Below are 15,317 nucleotides of genomic sequence, written 5' to 3' on the forward strand. Positions count from 1 at the left end.
TGAGTAATAGTCTTTTTTTTTTTTTTTTTTTTTGCCTCTAAATATTTCATTACTTTACATTCACATACCAATATTAAAGTTAGCTGGACTGTTTTTGGCTTGATTACTAGGTTGGCTCTAGTATGATTTACTTTTGGCTTGAAATGATGTTTAGAGGTTGTTTTTGTTGCTATTAGGTATTTGATTTCACTCTCTGATTCTAACATTGAAGTATTCGGATTACAAAATCTTAATCTTTTGGTGTTACTATGCTAATGAAGTTTTGGTGGTGTTACAGTTGGTACCAAACGAAATTATGTTTTTGACTTTCAAATTTCAATAACATACATAGGCTTAATGGTGAATTTATCTACTTAGGATTGTTTTCTGAAAGCAACTTTTGTCGGTGCTGTGTGTTTGAGAAATTGATAAACGGCAAACATTGAGATACTAAACTATATTTGTGATTGACTTATTGCAATTGAGAAATTGCTATGCTGAATTTAGAGCCTCTAATTTGCTGCTTTTGTCTTAGGTTGCTGATAAGCTGTGGACGTGCGTTTGTCAAGAGCGTGAACGTGTGTTGATTATCATTGTGTGTACCCTTGCTTCTGTGTATCTCCAATCTGTGCAAGCTTTAATTATTATTCACCCTGCATGAATGCAGAGTATTGCTCTTTGATAATAAAGTCTTAATTGGTTTTTAATATTGAATACATCAATTTATCTCACATGAAGAATCTGTGGGAGTATACCTTACATTTTGTTCATATATATGTACAAAATGTAAGGTATGTTGATGACGTGGCAGCACAGTGATTCCACAAATAGGGTAACGTATAAATCTCCCAAGGTGGAGGGAGCTCTAAACCCCCAGTCCCACAAATCGCCATAGAAAGCCGTCAGCAGGCTCTCTTCGACGCTCTGAAGTTCAAGAAATTTACAAGACGATGAAGGAGGCATTGGATTTTGTACTGTCCATGGAATTCTGGAGAATGGGCCTGCGATGGACTCTCAGTCTTCTCATCTCTTACTGGCACCTCCTCTTCGCCTCGACTACTACTCCTCCTTCCAGATCACCGCCTCCCTCACCTCCGTCGAGGCCCGTCTGCATCATCACCGGCGTAAGTAAACCCTATACAATCGTCTCTTTTTCTCTTCCTTGCTCTTCAATTTGACTCTGAAGAAATTTGCAGGCGACTTCTGGATTGGGCGCCGCCGCGGCCCATGCTCTCTCCGCTCGTGGCTTCTTTGTGGTTCTCGGTAATCATATTATTCGATTTAATCACTTCTTTTTTCGTTCGTAATTTATAGGCAATGTGTACAGCTCATAATCCGATTCTGTATGCAGTTGGACGCTCATCTCGCTTGTTAGAAAAGGTAGCTAATCTTCTTGACTTTCAAATTTTGTATTGGTTTTCGAAGAGGTGAAAATTTGGTTTAGTGATGCTATTTTGTATGCAGACGATGATGGAAATTAAGAGGAAGAATGAGAGTGCACAGCTGAAAGCTTTCGAGGTTGATCTCTCATCATTCCAGTCGATTCTTCAGTTTAAAGCCTCCCTACAGCAGTGGCTTTCCGACTCGCAAATGCACTCTTCCATCCAACTCCTAATTAACAATGCTGGAATACTTGCTACCTCGTCTAGATTCACCTCTGAAGGCTATGATCAGTAATGAGTTCTTTTATCTTTTATCTGTGTTCTGATTTAAGGAGTGTGGCCTTGTTTGGTGATTATTAGCTCACCTTGTTTCTTCTTATTTTGTTTTCTAGGATGATGGCTACAAATTACTTGAGTGCATTTTTTCTTAGTAAACTATTATTACCTCTTCTCAGAAACAGCTTGATTCCTTCCCGTATAGTGAATGTCACATCTTTCACACATCGAAGTGGTGAGGGGGAATCTTTATAATATGTTAGAATTTCTGGATATGACTCAATTTCAGTAGAATTTGGTTTTAAAAAGTCGCTTCATTTTCTATTTCACTGAATTGTTTTACGAATTTAGATGCTTTTTTCTGAATCCTTTTTCTCCACTGATGTTCTCCCCCCTTCAGTATCGAATATACAGGTTGCCAAGGATACTGTATCTGGGAAGTGCTTCAGCGGATTAAAAAGATACCCATATGCTCACGTATATGAGTATTCCAAATGTAAGTTCTAGATGTCATTATTATAGAAAAGCTCCTAGTTTTCCTATTCTAATTTTGAGCTGCCCCATTTTGTTGACAGTGTTCCTACTGCTCTTCTCCTATGAGCTTCATCGCCAACTTGGCTTGATGGACATATCTCGTCACGTCTCCGTCATGTATGTGTTTAGTGGTCACAAGTTTTTTTTTTCTCCTGGGAAGAGTTGTGCAGAATTCTTTTCTAGGATCATGCATTAGATGCTATTTTCAGAATCTCATGTTAAATACGGTTTTGTTTGGTTATGAAGTGCTGTGGATCCTGGTGTTGTTGAAACCAACATCTTGCGAGAAGTTCCTCCATGCCTATCCAGTTTGGCCAATAAAGTTTTGAGAAGTCTTTGGTTCTTGCAGTCACCTGAAGTTGGAATCAGTTCCATTCTCGATGCAGCATTTGCTCCACCAGTAAGCTTATTCTAATTCTATACTTATGCAGCTTGTTTATTCTCCATGATGGTTTAACTTAGTAAGAAGTTCTATGCCAAGGGATCTCATTAACTATCCCCTTAATATTTTATAGATCTCCAAAGATTCCTCTTCTGATCCACTCTGTTAATTTTAGGAAACATCTGGAGTTTACTTTTTTGGTGGAAAGGGCAACACTGTCAGCTCTTCTATGCTTTCATATGATGCCAAACTTGCACAGGAACTTTGGAGTGCATCGTCTGATCTGTTTTTAGAGTCACAGCTTGCTTTCAAGGAAACCTCCACTTCTGTATCAAACTTTGTATCATAGGTAAGAAAACAGTTTACATATAATGGATGTGTCAATTAAAAGATGTTTGAGTGGGTGCCTTATACAATCTATCTGTCAAATGTTATACTGAAACCAAGTTTTTAATGGCTAATATTGAGGTTACTGTTGCAGGTGTTCCGTTTTAATTGCCGTAGCAGCAGTAATGCTTTTCCTAGCTGTGATCAGTCTTTGTAAGTGTTGCCCTTAAAAAACTTGCTCAGTAAAATCTATTTTGTGCTCTTGTTCTCTACTCTAAATCCCTATATCATTATGAACAGTAGAATCCTTAGGAATAGTGCCCTTACTATTTTACCTCCGTTTCTTCCCCTGGCGCTGTGCTGTTTGTATCGGACACATGTTCTTTCGGTTGCTTGCCACCGCTTTGATCAGTTGTGGTTGTTGGTCGATAGAGGCAAAGAGAGGGAGAGCGTCTCTATCACATCCATCCATCTGTTTTGGTGGTTGAAAGCAAGTGAGAGCGTATAGAGATAGGAGGGGAGAGATAGAGATCAGAGAAGCCCCAGTTGGTTTACCAAAACAGTTGGTTTCAGTTGTGCTAAGTTCTGGGTTAAAGAATCATTGGAGGTTGTTAACTCCATAATCTCTGTTGTTTTCTGAATTCTCACTCACTCAATACTATGCATGTTTTGCACAATGTACGGTGCTGATGATTCAAATTTAGAAAAGAAGTTGAGAGTAGGTTAATTGTTTTCTGAATCCTTCTGGTGGAAAATTTTTGCAGATAGATAGTGCATCGTGGCCCATTTGTACAAGAATTTAGCAAAGTGATCATTCCAGGTATTGTCTACACTATGCAAGCAGTGCCTTTTCGGCGGTTACTATGTCATGCTACTTGATAATGGATTCTAATTTCCTCTGTCTATTCTTTCTCAGTTTCTTAAGCCTCTAAACTTTGTGGGATTTAGTTTATGTGCATAAAAAGGCTAGATCAGACAAAGCTTACATCATCATCTTGGCTTCTTGCTGCTGCATGATCAATCCAAGTCAGTTTTCAAATTCCAAGTAGTCTCATTTGTCGGTTGAATTATTGCCCAGTTTATTTCAGTTAAAATTCGTTACTAATTAAGGTTCTTTAAACAAGTTTTCAGCTTTTGCATATTTCAATTTTGACATCCTAAATCTGAGTATTACTGTGCGAGTCTCTAAACAATGCTAGGCGTTTTTGCTCTGTTTCACTCTGCTCTTTTGGTTCCAACTCTGTAAATGTTTCTTTCTTTGGCTCCTATTCTATTTTTTATTTGAGATTGATGGTTTTGTTGACATGTATATTCTGATCATATGTAGGGAGAAAGTGATAGTGGTATTGGTTAAGTCAATGAAGAATCCAAGGACTGCTCTGATCAAGACCTCAATCATGGCCGGCTTCAGCTGATATCTTCAATGCATTTGGTGACAGTTCGCTCGACTCCACCACCCCTGATGCATTTGACCAATTGGTGTGTATCCAATCGTGTTGTACTACTTCTCAATTTTGATAATCATATTAACAGCTTGGATTGCATGATGGGTTTTTGCAGCTGTTGCAATTGCTGCTGGAGGCCTTACAATACAAGACGTTTGTTTGTGAAGAAGCAGACAAGGCGCTAAGAGCAGTGGTGAAGTATTTGACTACTCTGCCTCTACTTCATAGGCTTAAAGGCTATGTCACCCATGCCCACCTCAAAGTCAGAGCCAAAGCTGCAATATCCATCTACATTTTTGTTTTCGGACCTGTTTGATGACTCAATCTGTACATGTTGTTTTGTTTTCAGGAAGCTATAAGAAGCAGAAGAGGAATCAGTCATGGAACAAGAAATCAAGGTCAAAACTTTCACTACTGATTTAACTTAAAGGTTGAGAATTTAGCATGTTAGTTCTTAAAGGGCATGTATTACTGAATCATGTAAACGAATTATGAGAATCAAAATGTAACAGTAGGATGGTCTGTTGCTACCAAAACCAAGAACAAATGTTCTAATTCTACAAGGATTCAACAATACCAGCTCATAAAAAGAAGAAAAAGGTCCGAAGATTGTTCCTGTAATGTTAATTAGTTAATCAAGTTAGTCTAATATGCTAGAGTCCTGTTGTCTTGAAAAATACCAACACAAATCCTGACCCTTTGTCATTCTGGATTCCATCTTTCTTTACTTTACTTATTCCATGCAGGTCAAGCTTTCAGGGAAGTTGCCTTCAGAAATAAGATATGAAACAGCGTCCTGCAGATATGTGTGGTATGTATGACATGATCATATGATATTTACTTGCATTATATTGCTTATTTATTTGGACAAAACCAGAAGTGAACACAAACTTTTTAAGAAAGTTAAAAGTGTGAACAAGCTGGGGTTGTATGCTCTTTTCTGAATGAGCCTGAGCATCCTAATTGTAATCTGGTGATTCTGAAGCAGCTTATTTAAAAATGTAGTCTCATTTTTTTGTTTGAATTATGGCCCAATTTTGTTGAGATTCATAGCATAAATGCCCTTGATGAGTATGAAAGTTAGGATTTACCTTTGGAGAGCTGACTTTAAATCAGGCTCTTCTTTGTCCTTGAATGCATTGCTACCTGAGTACCTGTAACGGGTTTAAATTCAATTGAGGTAGTGCTTTCCTTCCTGCTCATCTACCAACATAGGAACCGAAAACCTTAGCATATTATCCCACCAAATTCCTAACAGATCAGAAGTTTCAGGGACAATTACTTTTTCTCCCTTCTTTAGTTTGCATACTCTGAAAAATTCACTATATGTTGCAAGTCCAGTGAAACATGCAAAAGCAAATAAGCACAATAATGCATTTTTGAGAAAACAAGTATTCCTTCTAAATTGTCATGGTTAAAAATGGCACTTGAGTGGATGTTGTTTTGGCATTGTATGCTGTTTGATTTTTTGTTCTTCTCTAACCTCATGCCAGTCTATACTACAAAGTTCAGAGAGATTTTCTTCTCTTTTTTTAATGCAGGCTAAAATCTTCTTATGCTCAGCTGAAAGTATTAAAATTAATGGTTACCAAAATACTAATTTACTTTCTCTTATACCAGTAGAAGAATATAAACATGGTACATATACGAATTATTTCTATTTTTTTCTTCTTCAGTATGATTTGGCTGTTCATCTTTTATAAATGAGAAGGGAGGATTCAACACTTCAGATCTTAAGAGTTACTACTTATCTCAAACAACAGTTCAGTCACTGTAAATATTATGAAAGATCAAGAGAACCAAAGTTCAAAATATGAATTCAGCTAACAACAAACGGCCAAAGAATGCATGCAATTTCATAGTATGTATAGAGACCTAGGTAATTGATGCGCTACTTTTTAGGCAATTACCTGACCATCTCATTTTTAAGAACTTCGAGCTTTTTATGCTCACTCATTGCTTGGAGAATGATATGTTTTTTGCTGCTGTTACTTTGTTCAAATGCCAGCAAGTTCCTATGCTTAAAGATACTATCAAAAATATACCTCATCGAAAAATAATACCATTTCTCCCTTTGAGTCTGAATAAATATGTTGTGAATTACATTGTTGTTTTCTTTCGCTTTTTCAGATCTTCTCTTAAAAAGAAAAAGGCTTCTGTTTTTTTCTGCTGTTGCTTTGTTTTGAGCTTTTAAGTATCTCAGTTTCTTATTTTCAGTTAGGTATGTTAGATTCTTATTTACCTTTCACATCTCTCTGTGTTATTTGGTATATTTAGCTTCCAAAGTCCCTTTACAATTCTTAACTAATGAGTAAAAACCCTGTAAGAAAATAATAAACAATTAATGTCGGTATCATGAATTTTTTTCTAAAGTTAAGTTCGTTCATTAATTTTTGTTTATCTCTTCACACATGACTAATATACATCTTCTTTTACCTTTGTTGCAATATGGATTTTAGTTTTTGTGCGAAATGGTGAAAGGTTAGAAATCTGATGATCCATTACTTCTCAATTTAACTGTATGTTATATCGACGGGTTTATTGGAATCTCATAGATTGTTGGTTGTTCTGGAATTGAAGACTTTATAATAGAATTTAACACGTAAATGCATATACATGTAATTCTTTAAATTCCAGGTTTTGATATCCATATTGAGTTGATAAAACCGTTTCTATTATCTACATTAACCTAAAGCAGTCTCTCATATCATAACAAACATATAAAAACCCAATCCAATTTAAGATGAGAGGTTATTGAGTCGGCTCCTGTGCTTCGTTTTGGTTTGTTTGTTTTCTTATTTTCAGTCAGTTTTTTTTTTCTTCCTATGTCATTGCACTTTGTTTTAAACCAGCAAATTGTGATTGTTGTCTTAGAATTCGTCTTTTTCTGATTTGAAATTGTGATTGTTCCAATGCCTTGATGGCTTAGTTTGCTGATCTACTTTCTTAGTAATCATTTTCTAGGAAAATGTGATCAGCAGGTTCAGTTTCTATAAGCTATAAATATGGATGTAGTAAATATTGTTTGAGGATCTTGGGAAAATTTGTTCATGTTCTCATTGATATGTTGTTCATAATGTCAGCCATATTAATACGTGAAATTATGTGTGTTTGAAGGTGATTATTTAGAGCAACAGACTAATTTCACTGTTGTGACTGCAAGTACTAAATAAGTGAAGTGGTCGGCTCATTATTTTCTTTCTTTCATTCTTTCTATGGGTTGTGTTAATCTGTAATATCAAAAATCCACAATGCATACCAAGCACACAAAACCAAAGACCAATTCCTTTTGCTGAAATTCCGAAACCAAGTTTGATGTGATCTTATTGATTCTGGTGAAGAATTTCAAGTAACCTGCTTTAATCCCACGGCAAAGCGCGGGGGGTTCATCTAGTATCATCAAAAGCTTCATGTTCTGTCCCATTAGCAATTTAGCATCACTCTGCTTACTCTCATTAATTATCACCATCCTACACAACAGAAGAGGGTTTGATCAAATGATCATAGTTATGAATATCAAAACAATGCCTGATTCTCCTGCACAAATAAACACTATATTAATTGACAATAACATATATATAGACACCTGGTCACTACTGAATCGTAATAGTCACTATCTCAAGCAATCCATCCATCTGAGAAAAATACATCTGACAACACCGTGTCGGAGTTTTGCATAGCCTTTTTTAACAACTCCAGCATCTAACAGTTGATTTAGAACTACCATCAATGAATCAAAAGTAATTCTCAGTTGAAATATAATTAAATTATGTCAGAGTAGTGTTATATATCTTACCACCAGCTTCTTTCTCATATGGGATGTATATATTCTCAACACGCCTCTGCACGTGTGGTGAATTTTCAAGTCATACACGTGGACAACTTTGGATGACATGGAGCCCGTGTGGCCGCGAGGCATGCACACGTGGGATAATCCTCTCTGAAACCATGATAAAGTAATCTGGGGTTCACATCAAAAACCAATTGGTAATGGATGGAGTGACCCAAACTCTTATAAACACATAGGCAAGGTCCTATTTTTCCCATGTGGGATGTATATATTCTCAACATAATTTAGGCCAATAGATGGCTTCTTAGTAAATTTAAAGAGATAAAAGATAGAATCATGGTATTTCTGAAGGAGCTGGGATCTTAGAATGAGGTGGGCTAAAAAAAATATTTAGTCTCGACCCACTCTTTTTCAATGTGGAACAATCATGGTATTGGCCAAAAAGTCGTTCTTCATCCTGTTGCGCAATGTTATTTTGGTATGCCTTTGCCTAATCATACTGGATGTTAACTCTTCATAATTGTTTTGATTTTATGGTGGAGAAATTGTAGGTAATGGTGTTGGCATTCTCATACAAAGCATTGAAGAAGCCTACAAACTGATCTCGGAGAATTTCAGGTAAAAACATCTCATGCATAAGCATTTTTAGGCCGCTTGTTTTCGGAAAGTATCTTTAGGGTTTCAAATTATTATTCTACAAAGATATTTTTTAGCTGTTAAAATCATACAATTGAAGTTCTAGTTGATTTAGGATTTGTTTATTTTAATTGGATATCTTTTGTTAAAAGACCTTTCCTATTAGGAGTTCAATTAGGGTTAAGTCTTAATTGTTGAGGATTTTTTTCTCCTCAATATATTCAGTAAAGCAGCGTTCAATATAAGATCGAGGACTTAGATGCAGCAAATAGGTATCTCGTTTTGCTTAGCAAGAGACGCATACAAAACCTTGAAACACTTGTTCCTTGTAAAAGTGGTTCATTGTTCATTCATACACATGCATTGTTTCTCTCGAGAACATTAGTGAAGGTGTTGATGCAAGGTGAACGATAGTTGCAGATCGTTCAAGTCAAGAAGGTGATCAAGATTCAAGACAAACACCTCATTAGTTAAGTCTAGTGATTGTAGCCGAGTTAGTGCTAATTGTGTTTGTAAAGAAACGTATCCTTCTCATTAGTGAATTGATTTTATTTTGGGTTCTTAAGAGTAAGAACCCCACAGTGTTTTTAATCTCAGATTTAAGGTTTTCACTACGTAACCAAAGTTCGGTGTTCTGGGTAAATTTTTTGATTTTTGCCCAGTGAGGATTGCAACGTATCTATCAATCCCCGAAACCCAGAAACACGTTTCATTCAAGTATTTTCAGAAATGGCTGAAGGTATCACTGAAGTCAAACTCAGTTCTTACCGATCTTTTCCTTGGGAAGAAAGCAACCTAAAGTTGGGACCCAGATTCACATTTTGGCGCTTCTATACATGCATGAGACTTTTGTTTTGGATTGATTCCTCTTCTCTTACTAAAATTGTACGTTATTCCAAATGTCATCAAGATTAAATTATGGCATTTCATTATTTGTTTTTCAGCTATTATAATGAGTAACCCAATTTTGGGTCTTCGTTTATAATGGTTCTTTGTTAATTAAGCATTTTTTTGTTTGAATTAAAGGAGGTTAGCTAATTTTATAATTTAGCAAGCAGTATCAGAAACGACACACCTCTGAGGGGCCGACAGAAAGAGTCGTCCTTTAAGACATACAGAGGACCTATTCTAAAAAAACAGAACCTCACACTCCCAGGTACACCCACTTTTTAAGGAAGTTTACGCACCTTTATTATAACAAAACCTAGAAACTCATAGTCAAGTTAAATAAATGTAACAACCGAGCAAACTAGATTTTGCGACCCAAATGAAATTAAAAAATTGCTAGTTGAGGATGCTGCACCTGCATCCCCAACATTGCCACCATCTTTAGGCAACTTCCAACCCCCAAAAAGGCCCAAGCCCTAACCAAGCGCCCAAAAACCAGAACCTAGGGAAACCCTAGCACGCCTGACGACCGCAGACCTTGCAAAGTCGCCACCACCGACCTCACCTCCATCGTCCATTCCAGCCGCAAATCCGACATGACAACCAGCAATAGTATCGCCACTACAAAACCCGACCTGAGATTGGTCGTCTTCCACTGCAGCACCGCCACCACCATCACTTGGCTCCAGCAAAACCCCTTGCAAACCCTAATGGTCCGATCCTTATCCCAGGCCTCAGCCTCGAAAGCAGCCGACCGAACTGCCAATGCTGTCACGAGCGTCGACGCCAAGCATGCCAAATCCACCAGCACCCCCTTCAAAGACCGATCGGGACAACCCTAAACCCTAAAACACATCCACCACCACCCCCATCAACTGCATCCATCATCACCAGAGGGTAAGAATCTGTTAAGCAGATCCAAACCCAAAACAAACACCCCAGAACCATCACTGAGGACAACAACTAGAGAGAGAGAGAGAGAGCAGACCGAGGCCTAATATGGTCTCCATTGACAAGCAACAGAGAAGGTATCAAAGATGGCAAGTCGCGAAGGAGAGACGCTCCTAAACCCTAGCAGAGCGCTAGGTCAGAAAAAGTTGAGAATAAAATAAATGTTTCTTTGTTAAGCATGACTTCAATAGTCATCATTACAAACCAAATAAAGCATAATAAAATTATAAAAGCAAGATCCAAAGTAACTATATAAATGAAAAGGTTATCACAATCTTCCTGCCCTGTCCTATTACCATCAGTCCTGATTAATTATCATCAACATCCTACACAACAGAAGAGGGTTGGATCAAATGACCATAGTCACGAATATCAAAACAATGCTTGATTCTCCTGCACATATAAAATCTATATTAATTTCCAATAACAAGTATATATATGCCTGATCACCACTGATTCATAGTAGTCACTACCTCAAGCAATCCATCCATCAGCGAAAAATACATCCGACAACACCGTGTCGCAGTTTTGCATAGCCTTTTTTAACAACTCCAGCATCTAAAATTTTATTTAGAATTACCATCAATGAATCAAAAGTAATTCTCAGGTGAAATGTAATATTAAATCATGTCATAATAGTGTTATATATCTTACCACCAACTTCTTATGAGAAACGTTCACGGTAACCTCTTCAACATGCTGAGGTTTAGCTCCACGAATTATGTTTGTGGTGAGAGAAGCCGTGAGAAGAGGGTGAATATTCAAATCATCAGTAATGATGTATTTCGCTAGCTGTCGAACAAAACCTCCCCCTTCATTGGCGATTTCAATAGGTGTACCACAATAACTTGCACCCTGAGTCATGGCATGGTTACAAGTAGGACACAAGACTGCGGGATCGTCGACGGCCACATAGTATGGCTTACCTCGGGTAGTAATACACTCTTCACATACATAAAAGGGCATCTTCTTAAGTGATGAGGGATCAAGGGGATGCAGGGCATGCTCGTGCCGATTGCAGTGAGCTGGTGGCTTTGTATTCAGGAGAGAAGCCTTCATTGGATTGTAATACTCGGTCATGTTCTCAATGCTCTTCTTGACATTGTTTAGCTTTCCAAAAGGTTCAGGGTTAAGCGTGATCATGGCAGAGGTAGGGAAAATCATGAATCCCACCAGATTGTCAACAAAATCCTTGTTTGCTTCTGCAAACAATACCTTTCTGTTCTCTCGGTCAATTGTAAGCTTCAGGAAGATCTCGGTTTCTCTTTGTACATTTATGAATGTGGACATGATGAATACTGCTTTTCGCTGCAAGTATATGCCTACATAAAGCACAGATGACAATTAAAGTTATAATCAAAACGTATCAATCCTCTAGCTAAACAGGCATGAACCGAGAACTCTAATGCTATATCCTAAAAAGGATAGAGAAGCGATAGAAAACGATTGTATACGCAAAAAATGATGAATGACTATCAATTTCTTTGTCATAAATGACCATGAGAACACTACTAGCTAATTTGTACACTAGAAATTTGGGAAAACAGTACGTGTACACTAGCTAAGCTGAGGTTAAATTGAATGGAAGCAGCCTCATCGATCCTCTCCAACTACGTACCTGTATTCTTCACTCAAATTGAAAGTGTGGTTTCTGACTCGTTATATTAGCCAATTATTTATTTTTATTTTTTTTATTTTTTTTTGTGGGAGGAGATCGAACCCTAGCCGAATTCTTATCAAATATAATTTTCCAAATTTTCCACCTTCCCTTATCACTTGGCTTATCTTAAGGACTTGGCCACAAGTTCTTTAATTGACTGAACTAACTAATGAAGATAACTCAATGTTGTGGAACATAAGCAACAAACCAAACGACAATTATCAACAACTTATTAGCGAGTAATTTGAGGAAGCAACAACAATATAAGATAATGATGACAGAAAAGAACTAATCTTCCAACGGTTATTCAAAAATGGGCTATACATATATATTTATCTACAAAACTTTTCAAACACTTCAAAACGCAGTGCATCAATCCCCATTTTTACTGCGCTAGCTTAGCTTCGATGGCGACCACCTCCCCCAGCAAGGTAACTTTAAGTCTTTAAGGCTCCTAATTAATAAAAAGAGCCATAAATTTGTGTATGCAGAGTCTGGTTAGGACTTTGTGGATTTCCTCTTCACTCTCATCTCTCGGCCTCTTGCCACCGTGGCCAGGGTCGTTTCCAAGAACGGCCACGGCAGCCTCGGAAGTGTATGGCAAAATCACCGACAGCGTCGAAAACCTCAGCGAGGATTACACGAAACCGGATTTTAACAAGGACAGCCTCCTAAATCCAACAAACCCGTCACCGGAGCTAACAGTACATCCTCCATTTGTCGACCGACGAAGTCAAACTAGCACCAGTACCTCAAAAGTACTATATCTGTGATAACCGCCACACGTGCTACGTGGCAGCGGACGCTAGTGCCATCTGTCCGGCGTGCATGATTGATATGTACGTCAGCGTGGACTGACCGTAATGAAAGAGAATTTCCTCGCTATAGACTATAGAATGTACAGCGACAAAAGTAAGTTTCATAGCTATACATTACATAACTTATGATGAGAAAAATAAATTTCTTCGTTATACACTATAATATGTACGACAATGAAAGTAAAATTCATCGCTATAGGCTATACAACTTACAACGACATAAAGTAAATTTCCTCTCTAGACTATACAACATACGACAACAAAAGTAAATTTTCTCACTATAGCGAATACAACCTACAACGACAAAAGTAAATTTCCTCTCTATAAATCATATAATTAACCTATATCGACAAATGTAAAGTTCCTCGTCATTAAGTACCTTTGGCGAGGAATACACCATATAGCCTACATTGACAAATGTAAATTTCCTCATCATTGAGTACCTTTGGCGATGGATTGTTTTCTCATGAACAAGATACAATGTAAGAATGAAAATAAATTTCCTCGCCGAAAGATACTTGTAACGACGAAAATGTTTTTTTAAAATTTTTATTAATTTTAATTTCTAAATTATTACATATCATATTATCATTAGCGAGGAAATAATAATTTAGTGATGAAATTTATTTTATTGGGAAATATATTTTACTATTTTCTAGCTTCTAAAAATTTTCAGTAAGAAAAAAGTATGAGTTTAGGCAAGGAAAACTTTTTTTGCTAAAGAATAATGGTGAGAAAAAAATATATTCATCGCGAAAAGAGTTTGGCGAGGAAATAGTATTTTTCTCGCATAAACTTTTCTTGACCACTCTACCACGATGTCACGCCCCGATCTCTAACAATATGAGATCAGAAGCTATGACAAATATTTACCGCAAGAAAGGAGAAGAAGGTAACTAAATTAAAGCAGAAGGAACAAGTAGACCAAAAGATCAGCAAGATCTGTTGCATATGTTGTTAGACTGAAATGGACTTATCACGAGTTATCCTAGAGTAACTAGGAAACCATTAAAGCATCAAGTTGAATACAACATGGATCTGGAAAAGAATCAACCTAGATATCTAATGTGACAGTGTATTTAGCATTGGATTAGGAATCCATTATTTGGACTACAAGAAAGTCCTAAACTGTGATGCATTAGGATTACATTATATAGCTCTTGATTCTTAAGGAAAACCTTTATGGGAGGATTCCTAGGACTTGAACTAGTATAAATAAGAGGCTAGGGTCCCTGTTATCACCACCGTTCTACAAGCATTGTGTTCTGCCCATTCAGAAACTACAGTTGGTTAATAGAAGAAGACTTCAACCTCGTTTTGTTCCTTGTTCTTGCAGCTACATCGTCGATCATCTTCTGATTCCCCGCCACTACCACTCCTCGATCATCTTCTGATTCCTAGTCATCGTCGTCTGATTCAGATAATTCCATCGTCGTCTGATTCAGATAATTCCATAAGTAATAGCTCTTCAGACAGTGAGCCTGAAACATCTAGTTAGTCAAAGAGGCATAAGAAGAATGACAGGCAGAAGAAGAGCAAAGAAAAGGACCAGAGCAGGAGTCACTGGCATAAATGTCGAAGTAAACTGAAAGAGTGCTTTCTACCTGTTTATGGATTGGGTCTTTTAAATTAATTTTATTGGTTGATTGATAATTGGGTATTGGAATGTTTGATTACTGGGCATTTGAATGTTTGATTAATGATTGGTTTTTTTACTGGGCATTTGAATGTTTGATGGATGAGCAACAGTCATGCTTCCTTCTCCGGCTTTTGGATTTGGGTTTTGTCTTTGCATTTGAATGTTTGATTGATGATTGAGTTTGTTTGATTACAACATATTCTATACCCTGGTGTTCTAGAAGGAACAAAATAGGTGGTTGATTTGTAAAACAGTCTTTACATTATTTGATGAATTTCACATTGTTGTACTTCAATTTTTATTAATTTTTTGGATTAATTTCAGTTGGGTGGTTTTAGTTGGATATTTAGATGATTTTATATTTTAGAGGGCAAATAGCTCTTCTTGTGGGCCCATGGGCAAAAAATTATGTATTCTGTCTCCTGCCACATCATTATTTGACAGAAGTTTTGGATGAAATTTGAAAAATTGGACACGGGTTGATAGAACCCACCCCGAATTTTACCCTAAAATCCGAGGTGGCCCTGTGGGGCCCACCTTAGAAATACCGAAAATTCAGCAGAGTCACCCCTAAAAATGGACTACCAAAAACCTGTAGAATTACATTCAC

The 15,317-nt window shown here is 37.2% G+C and overlaps 2 protein-coding genes across 14 annotated transcripts; one reads left to right on the forward strand and one right to left on the reverse strand.

Moving 5' to 3' along the window:
• The first annotated feature begins 824 nt into the window (after nt 1-824).
• On the forward strand, nt 825-9,602 carry LOC133736632 (uncharacterized). Of its 10 annotated transcripts, XM_062164185.1 has the most exons (18): nt 830-1,103; nt 1,176-1,242; nt 1,331-1,359; nt 1,444-1,652; nt 1,754-1,872; nt 2,038-2,133; nt 2,213-2,288; nt 2,418-2,571; nt 2,729-2,902; nt 3,035-3,093; nt 3,645-3,700; nt 3,797-3,906; nt 4,208-4,359; nt 4,441-4,587; nt 4,675-4,723; nt 5,072-5,136; nt 8,667-8,733; nt 9,414-9,602. In XM_062164185.1, exons 1-9 carry the CDS (start codon nt 930-932, stop codon nt 2,900-2,902), a joined length of 1,098 nt encoding a protein of 365 aa, XP_062020169.1. In that variant the 5' UTR covers nt 830-929; the 3' UTR covers nt 3,035-3,093; nt 3,645-3,700; nt 3,797-3,906; nt 4,208-4,359; nt 4,441-4,587; nt 4,675-4,723; nt 5,072-5,136; nt 8,667-8,733; nt 9,414-9,602. The 10 variants fall into 10 exon arrangements, with proteins under 10 accessions (XP_062020176.1, XP_062020168.1, XP_062020171.1 ...); XM_062164187.1 differs by lacking the exons at nt 8,667-8,733; nt 9,414-9,602 and adding an exon at nt 3,293-3,487 and having other exon boundaries at nt 829-1,103; nt 5,072-5,349; XM_062164186.1 differs by lacking the exons at nt 8,667-8,733; nt 9,414-9,602 and adding an exon at nt 7,443-8,608.
• A 1,172-nt stretch (nt 9,603-10,774) lies between these two features.
• LOC133740959 (uncharacterized) lies at nt 10,775-13,010 on the reverse strand. Of its 4 annotated transcripts, none has more exons than XM_062168895.1 (4): nt 12,575-12,999; nt 11,245-11,912; nt 11,064-11,148; nt 10,775-10,916 (listed from the first exon to the last, which is right to left on the reverse strand). In XM_062168895.1, the coding sequence occupies exons 1-3, from the start codon at nt 12,621-12,623 to the stop codon at nt 11,065-11,067; spliced, it is 801 nt and encodes a 266-aa protein (XP_062024879.1). In that variant the 5' UTR covers nt 12,624-12,999; the 3' UTR covers nt 10,775-10,916; nt 11,064. The 4 variants fall into 4 exon arrangements, with proteins under 4 accessions (XP_062024879.1, XP_062024878.1, XP_062024882.1 ...); XM_062168894.1 differs by having other exon boundaries at nt 10,775-10,983; XM_062168898.1 differs by having other exon boundaries at nt 10,776-10,983; nt 12,209-13,009.
• Between the last annotated feature and the right edge of the window lie 2,307 nt (nt 13,011-15,317).

This window comes from Rosa rugosa, chromosome 3, assembly GCF_958449725.1.
Source record: "Rosa rugosa chromosome 3, drRosRugo1.1, whole genome shotgun sequence".
NCBI classification, from domain to species: domain Eukaryota; kingdom Viridiplantae; phylum Streptophyta; class Magnoliopsida; order Rosales; family Rosaceae; genus Rosa; species Rosa rugosa.